At 46.3% G+C, this 8,195-nt stretch overlaps 1 protein-coding gene across 1 annotated transcript in view; it reads left to right on the forward strand.

Moving 5' to 3' along the window:
• The first annotated feature begins 406 nt into the window (after positions 1 to 406).
• Positions 407 to 8,195, forward strand: part of LOC135805186 (cytoplasmic dynein 1 heavy chain 1-like) — a 54,226-nt gene continuing 46,437 nt past the window's right edge. The window contains exons 1-6 of the mRNA XM_065319191.1: positions 407 to 960; positions 4,158 to 4,413; positions 5,767 to 5,953; positions 6,262 to 6,482; positions 6,764 to 6,814; positions 7,222 to 7,391. Of these exons, the coding sequence (XP_065175263.1) occupies positions 440 to 960; positions 4,158 to 4,413; positions 5,767 to 5,953; positions 6,262 to 6,482; positions 6,764 to 6,814; positions 7,222 to 7,391 (1,406 nt within the window). The 5' untranslated portion in view covers positions 407 to 439. The remainder of the gene's footprint in view (positions 961 to 4,157; positions 4,414 to 5,766; positions 5,954 to 6,261; positions 6,483 to 6,763; positions 6,815 to 7,221; positions 7,392 to 8,195) is intronic.

The following is an 8,195-nucleotide window of genomic DNA, read 5'->3' on the forward strand; positions in this document are numbered from 1 at the left end:
GTAATGTACAAAAAAATAATCATGTCAATGATTGCGTCGTCATGTTATGTCCGAGTGATGACGTCTCGTGAGTCGATGATCATTGACATGCGAAGTCATTGGTAGATCCACGCTCGTGCACGGTCGGTGCAGTGGCATGATCACTGATGATGCGCCTGTCTACGTACCTGTAGCCAGTCCAGTTCTCAGTAACCGCTCTACTGAGCCTGATAATAATGCAGTGATATGCGCGCGGCATGCATGTGGCATGCACATGATGCAGACTGTGCATGCGATGCGATATGCAGTGCTAGTGCCGTAGTACTAGTGGTAGACCTACATGGTTTGGAGGAAAAAAAAGAATGCCGTGAATGTGCATACCAGGCTCGCAGGCTAGGCCCTGACTTCGCAAAGAAGAGCCGAACAGGGGACTGTTCGCGATCTTGAACTTTGGAGGAAGATGGCGTCAACCAGTGGAGGCGGAGAAGATGATTCTTCTCTTTCGCAGCCAGTGGTCGCCGTTACGACCTTCTGCAATTATCTAAAAGGCATTGTGCCATTTGTTTTGCAGCCAGATTGTAATTCTGGACCATCTCCTGCTTTTTTGGAAGCTCTGGAGAAACAGTCTCAATTGGAGTCAATTCGAAAATTTCTCTCTGATCCTCAAGTCTCATCTGTGCTGATTGAGAGACACAGCATTGCAAAAGATGAAGCAGGCGACGATCCCTCGGTGTCCGAGGCTGGTGGTGATGGCGATAATGCTACCTACTCGATCAGTGTCGGTGTGGAATACTCGACAGCAAAGAAAACCGGCATTGCTTTCATCAAGAGAGGCGCGGTTGTTGAGGCTGAAAAGCCAATTGCGTATCAACTGCGTGTAATGAACTTGAGCGATGACTCTCCTTTCGAAACTCTGCACTCATACGTTCGACATGCCGTAACACCTTTGTTCAACAGCTTTGTCAAGCTGAAGAGCGACAGGTAAGTTCAATTTTTTGTTACACTTTGAAAAGAATTTATAGTACCCAGGGTTGATTTCTGAATATTTGAATTGGAATTCTCTGTGCTCAGTGAGTCCTCGTCTTGAAAAGCTCCCCTTAGATTACCGACGCTTTGCGTGGTATTTCTAATGCTCCATGGGATCCGTGACCGTGGTGTTGATTTTTCATCCTATGCTGCGATGCTTGAGACCCATCGTGTTGATCGCTTGCTGCAATGCATGTCGTGCATAATGTCATTAAAGGGGAAGTATACCCTAAAATCAAATTTTCACCAGTTGTAGTATTCGGGGTGCTGAGTCGAATGGTCTTGGTCCGAGGAAGCTGAGACGCTCCCTTCCTCCTTTATTCCCAATCGAACTCGCGCACTTCCACCGAAACTGGGTGACTGCGCCCTACTAGATGGGGATTTGTATGCAAAATGTCACTAAAAGCGCCATTTCGTTCTTATAAAAGCACGGATGACCGCGATTGGCCCATATGTTGTAGTCTTTTGGACGCTGAGTCGACTGGTTTTGGTCCGAAAAGGCTGCGATGCAGCGTTCCTCCTTTATTCCCAATCGAACATGGTTGAACAAGCGGTCACGTGCTCCTGCGTACACCAGTCACCTGGTCACTAGGCCCCCGTGTAATATGCCGGCATTTTTTTGAGCATTTTCGGTACAATCCGCGAACCCAGCACATTGGGCTCGTGATGCAGCATTTTGGGGGAAACGGAGCACTTGGCCGTTGTGTATCAAAATTGAGAGAAGAAAAACTTCCCAAAGAAGAACGTCACTACTGCGTTCCGTGGGTTAGCTTCTTGTTGAGTAGTTTATGAATTGTTTACCATGGCAGCCTCGAGCAAGTCTCTTCTTGAGTGTGTTTCGGATGACAGTGATGAAGATGAAGATACTGTTGAGAGCGATTCTTGCAAAAAAAGTGAGCATTTTCCGAGCATTTTCGGCAAGGTTTGGGAACATTTTCGGTATGGTTTACGAGAATTTCCCAAAAGCATTTTCGGCAAAGTTTCGGGCATATTACACCGGGCCCTACTGGTCACCGTGCCTGCAGGGTACAACTTACTAGCCTGTTTGACCTTTTTTGGGTGCAGTCCTGTCACTCGAGTTGAACCTTGGTGTGAAAGTTGTCGCCTGCTGGCGTGGTCACCAGGTGATTTGGGCACCCAGGAGCACGTGACCGCTTCTTCAACCATGTTCGATTGGGAATAAAGGAGAAACGCTGCATCGCAGCCTTTTCGGACCAAAACCAGTCGACTCAGCGTCCAAAAGACTACAACACATGGGCCAATCGCGGTCATCCGTGCTTTTATAAGAACGACATAGCACTTTTAGTGAGACTTTGCATACAAATCCCCATCTAGTAGGGCGCAGTCACCCAGTTTCGGTGGAAGTGCGCGGGTTCGATTGGGAAAAAAGAAGGAAGGGAGCGTCGCAGCTTCCTCGGACCAAGACCATTCGACTCAGCACCCAGAAGACTAAAACTGGTGAAAATTTGATTTTAGGGTATACTTCCCCTTAACCCTTTACCATCCGTGCGTACTTGAATCGATCTCTAGAGATCGATGGACATGCATACACTAAAAAATTCGTAACTCGATCGATTCTTGTCGGAATTTACAGAATTAAGTATCTACGAAGAAGCCGAAGAGCCCAGATTTCCATTGCATCAATCGGTAAAGAGCTGCGATGTCGCACTCCAAAGATATTGCGCTCGACATTTCAGCTACGGCAAAAGTCGAATTTCTTTCCGAGTGACTGACCTTGAGCGGGGATTTTCCCCTCTCCTGACATGCTGAGTCACTTTGGCATGCTTTGAGCGCGTGGGCAGCATGAAAAGAAACTCAAGCAAAAAATTTGAAATGTTTACGATGAAGGAGCGAGAAATGGCTGGTGAGGAGAGAATTTCCTCGTATATCCAGCAATGGGGTGTATTTGAAGCTCCCTGGCGCTGGATATGTGATCTCGGTAGTGTCCTGTTTGAGCTCAATGTACGCAGCTCGTGGAGAGCTTTCCAGAATGCCCAAGATTGTGAAAATTGGTTGATTAGAACCGAAGATATTCTCTGAATAAGGTGAGAATTATTGCATTTGGGACTGCTGGGGAAATTTGGTCGGATGGTAAAGGGTTAATGACTACTGACATGTTCCAGTGCAGTGAAGGCACGTATCAGGGGGAAAAAATACTTTAGTGATTTGGAATCCCAAATTCAGGTTGAGAAGTGTGCTGAATGTGTAGAATGCGTCCAGTTTTGCTTTTATTCTTAGATTATTTATATGATTGTTTTTGGTCTCGAGCTCAGTTTGCATGTGCATAAAAAATCGTTTCCATTTCCGATCTGTTTTGAGGTTTTTGGCCTGTTGGACTTTCACAAGCGGGTGTCATTGCAAAGATCGTTGACGCCAGTACAGTAAAACCTGTCAAGACGACCACTCTGAAAATTAATTCTCTTTGAAGGAGGCCTCGGTGATTTGAAATCGCAATGGCACCCGGAGTCCACAGTTATGGGGTACCTAAGTTCTTACATCGGGAGCGGTAGAAAACCTGAAAAAATCGGACTATCTATTTGCTGTTGGGCACCAGTAGAAGGGAAAGTTTCGATTTTGATTTTGTAGATTCGATGGAAACCTTGTGGTGTGCTGAACATGTCCCGCTCTGAACATTACAGTCGATTGGGAAGAAACTTGGCGAAGTGAAGTCCATCTTAATACAACATGGTGTTGCATGCCGTGCGATCCCTTCCAATACACACTGTGTTCATATACATGTACTAGTAATCAGCCATGGTATTACCAGTGCATATACTGTGGTTCGGCTATGTGGTGCGAGAGGGTCCAGAATCCGCCTCGTACCAAGCACTGGAGCTAGCCGTCAACACAAACAATATTTAAAATGGTAGATAGATACGATTCGGCAACAGATCTCTCCGTGTAGATCGCTCTCCAAGAGCACTCTCCAAGCTGCGGGAGACATACATGATACTAAGTTGGCTTGACATTGTTGACAGATGCGTCAACCTTGCTCCTGTCTAACAAGTTCAAGGAAGATGTGAACTCTGTGTATTGTTAACATGTATTATTGATGCTGTTAGTTTTGCAGAATATCGACATCAAATGTTGTCAAGGTACCAGTATTCGAGCTGCTGGTGAAACACACATGCTTTGTGTTGTGTGCTTTACAGAGAGGGTGACAAAATGGTGCCAAGTGTTGCCAAGCAGATCAGCGAGCTGGAGGTTAGCCTTCTTCATCTGCAACAGAACATTGACATCCCCGACGTCACACTTGTCATCCACCCGTCCGTCCAAGCCGCAGTGAAAAAAGCCAACGATGCTGGCCAAAAACCCAGCGTAGACGAGTTCAAGGGACTCGTCGAGGACTCCACTTTCCTCAATGCACTGCAGAAAGGCGTCAACCGCTGGATCCAGGAAATTCAGAAGGTGAGATAATGCTAGGCTTGTCTTGTCAGGCAATGCGTTGTGTATCACCAGTTTGCTCTGATGTGGATGATGATGATGTCAACTGATTACTTGTGCAACTTGGGTACCTCGGTCTTGTACATTGAATCTACTAAAATGATCAAATTCAGCCCTCACCAACGCTGTACAAAACGTCACTGGCCCATTTCTCAACGGTCGCGCTAATCGACCAATCAGCGTACAGCTAATGTACCAAAATTCTCAAACTTACCGTAATTCCTTGGTTCATACGGTGTAGTTTCCAAAGAATTTTCATGGACCAACGTCTTCTTTCGATAGATACCAACAGATCGTCCGCTTCGAATTTTTCGATTTGATTGCTGTTTGGCCGAAAATTACGTCCGAAACCGGCCTCCACTCGTTTCACTTCAAGGCTTTCCAGGTGGATGGCATCGAAATTCGGAAGCGGAGAAAGGATAGCCAGTGCAAAAAGAAAGACAACGACGTATTGGTTGTCAAAATCGACCAAGAAATGAATTCAATAGACCAGTTTCCGTACTGCGCCCTTGCGGCCCGCGCGAGTGCGAAAGGGATCAAAGGGGATTCTTTCTCGGCAAAACAAAATAAACAACAACTACGCGCAGTGCTGGTGCTTTTTTGCAGTGCAGTACACTGTCATCGCTGCACTGCCTGTACATACCTTAGAAAAACCCTGTTCTTTCCCAAGGCATGATTGTCGCTAATGGGAGAACTCAGCCACCTGAAGCTTTCATAAAGGAAGAAGTAATAGGTGAATGAGTTCGCCAGAAAATGGAACGACAAGAAAGTAGATACTGTTGCATTCCGGCGCTCGTGAGACGACGGCGAGATAGGACTGAAACGATCGACAGTCTGTCTCGACGCAAAAGAAACTCTTCTAGGAGAAGCTCGACGCGCTGTAGAGTTTGCAGTATTCTGCTGAAAAAAGACAAGAGAACTAAACTCAGACTATAAACAGCGTGCTGCGTGGAGACGAAGCAAAAGCTGAGCGAGGTCGAAGAAATGGGCACACACAGGAAAATGAGTGCGGGACATTATCTTTAGCTCGAAGCTCGCGCTAAGACACGCGGGGGGCACGTGCGCCAACGGGTAGCGCGGCCAGCCACCATGTTTTCAAAATGGAGGTCGACGCTTTTGAAATCCGTGTAGACGATGGTGAGGGCTGAAATTCCTAGAATTGACCATGTGGCTTTTAAGCAAAAAAAAGCATACAGGAATGGCAGCTGCATTCACTTTTGTGCTGCGCTAGGCCTTCCTAGTTGCTTTCCTGTGCTACTCAGCACATAATCAATGACTGTTTTCTGTGTGTGCGTGTGTGCATGCTTCTGCTTCTAGGTGACAAAGCTCGACCGAGACCCAGCCTCCGGCACAGCCCTGCAAGAGGTGGCTTTCTGGCTCAACCTAGAGAGAGCGCTGCAGCGTATCCAGGAGAAGCGTGTTTCTCCCGAGGTGACCCTGACCCTGGACATCTTGAAGCACGGCAAGCGTTTCCACGCCACCGTCAGTTTTGATGCTGACACAGGTGAGTGGATTTGTCTTGTTGTTTTTTTGTCACTAAATTCCCTGCTGTATGCTAGGTAATGAAGCTTTCTGTCATTGTTTATGCGCCTCAGTTAGATCCGAAGTGTTTGAAGCACTTTGTTTGTAACATATGCTCAGATCATTTCTCGTCATTCATTTGCTATTTGACACTCAAACCACCTTATCTTGATGTACAGATGTACTTCCCGTATGTCATGATAGGGGCAGCGTATGTACTGTATGGAGATTTTTTCTTTCTTTCTTTCACTGTGTTTCACACTCCTGTGTTTTGATTTGTGTGGTGGCCAGGTCTCCGTGCTGCCTTGCAGACTGTCAATGAGTACAACCTGCTCATGAAGGACTTTCCCATCAAGGATCTCCTGGCTGCCAACGACCTGCCGAGTATTGCCAGCGCCCTGGTTGCCATCTTTGCTCACTTGAGGAAAGTCAGGACCATCAAGTATCCAGTCCAGCGCACACTACGTCTTGTGGAGGCCATCTCTCGAGATCTGTTCAATCAACTCCTCCAGGTACGCACTGATTGCACATTGGACACCACCGCATTTATGATCTGTTATTACACGGTTTCCACAAGTATCTATACATGTACTGCTTTTTTCTTGCTCATTGACTTTGTATCTGGTGCACGATGCCTCTCAATCTGGCGAAAATTGAACTGATCACAGCAAGAGACCATTAAATTTGTGAGTGTTGGAGTTTTGAGCAAATTTGTGTGTGTGTGTGTGTGTGTGTGTGTGTGTGTGTGTGTGTGTGTGTGTCCTACTTCATATTTTTCGTTTTGTTTTTGTAGGTGCTGAGTACACGTCGCCTGATGCACATCAGCTTTGATGAGTTTGAGAAGGTAAGCTGGAACGCACAAGCTGCTAACTCCTTGGGATTCTCATACCAGACTGAAGAGAAGTAGCTTCCGGCTACTCGGAAGCAACTTTTTGAATTTTTTAGTATTTTCTTTGCCTTCTTTTCAGGTGGACCCAGGGAGAAAAGAAACTAACCAGTGCAAGACATAATTATACAATGTGGTTTCATGCTTTGCTGACCAGTCTTGACTGGGATTGTACGAGCGCTATACACCTTCTGTCAACACTAATTTGCTTGACTCTCTCTCTCTCTCTCTCTCTCTCTCTCTCTCTCTCTCTCTCTCTCTCTCTCTCTCTCTCTCTCTCTCTCTCTCTCTCTCTCTCTCTCTCTCTCTCTCTCTCTCTCTCTCTCTCTCTCTCTCTCTCTCTCTCTCTCTCTCTCTCTCTCCAGGTAATGGTGGCTTGTTTCGCAGTCTTCAACAACTGGGATGATGAGTACGACAAATTGCAGACACTGCTTCGTGACATTGTCAAACGCAAGCGTGACGAGAGTCTGAAGATCATCATGCGCATCAATCCACAGCACAAGAAGCTGCAGTCAAGACTCGACCAGATGCGCAAGTATGCTGAGCTGTTCCCACTTCATACATGTACATGTGCATTGAAGACTTAGCAGCACCGGTGTATGTAGTGTAATGACTTCACTATTGCTGAAGCAGTCAGGACCAGTGTGGCTTTGCCTCTATGTATAGAGCCGGTGCATACTTTGCTGTCATTATTAATTTAATATTAACCCTTATCCGTCCGACAAAATCGCTGCGCAGGCCCAAATTGCAATTTCACGACATATTTTACCTTCAAATTATCGTAACTTTAGTCTCCATTGGCCGAATTCCATGATCTTGCGCTTCTTGGAAAGGTCCGTCCGCGACGAATGCACAGAGCGCACATTCGACATCTATAAAGCCACAAGTCGAGCGCCGCCACTTGCCAAACTTGCCCCAGCGCCAGATCTGCGAGCAGAATCCAAATTGTCTCGCCATTTCACTCTCCTCCATCGCTGGACTTTGAATTTTTGTGTACAGAACATTTATTTGGTTTTTACGTCATGAGCATGCGCTTGGTGACGTAACTGTCATGCAAAAAAGAAAAACTGACTTTGAAATGTTCCCGAGCGCATAAAAATCGCAATTGCCGTGATTTTACTTTCGGCGGACGATATCGTTGCAAGGGAGTGTCGTAGCTCTTCGGCGATTGTTTGAGACGATAGCCTGGTGTTTTCTAATGGCGATAGACCCTTCGATCATGGAATTTGGTCAAGAAATGACTGAGATATGATGGATTTACTGATCGACGGATAGTCGTAGATTTTTGACTGGTCGGACGGATAAGGGTTAAGTAACATGTCCTGAGCAGAATAACTGA

The sequence above is a fragment of the Sycon ciliatum genome, chromosome 1 (assembly GCF_964019385.1).
Source record: "Sycon ciliatum chromosome 1, ocSycCili1.1, whole genome shotgun sequence".
Classification (NCBI taxonomy): domain Eukaryota; kingdom Metazoa; phylum Porifera; class Calcarea; order Leucosolenida; family Sycettidae; genus Sycon; species Sycon ciliatum.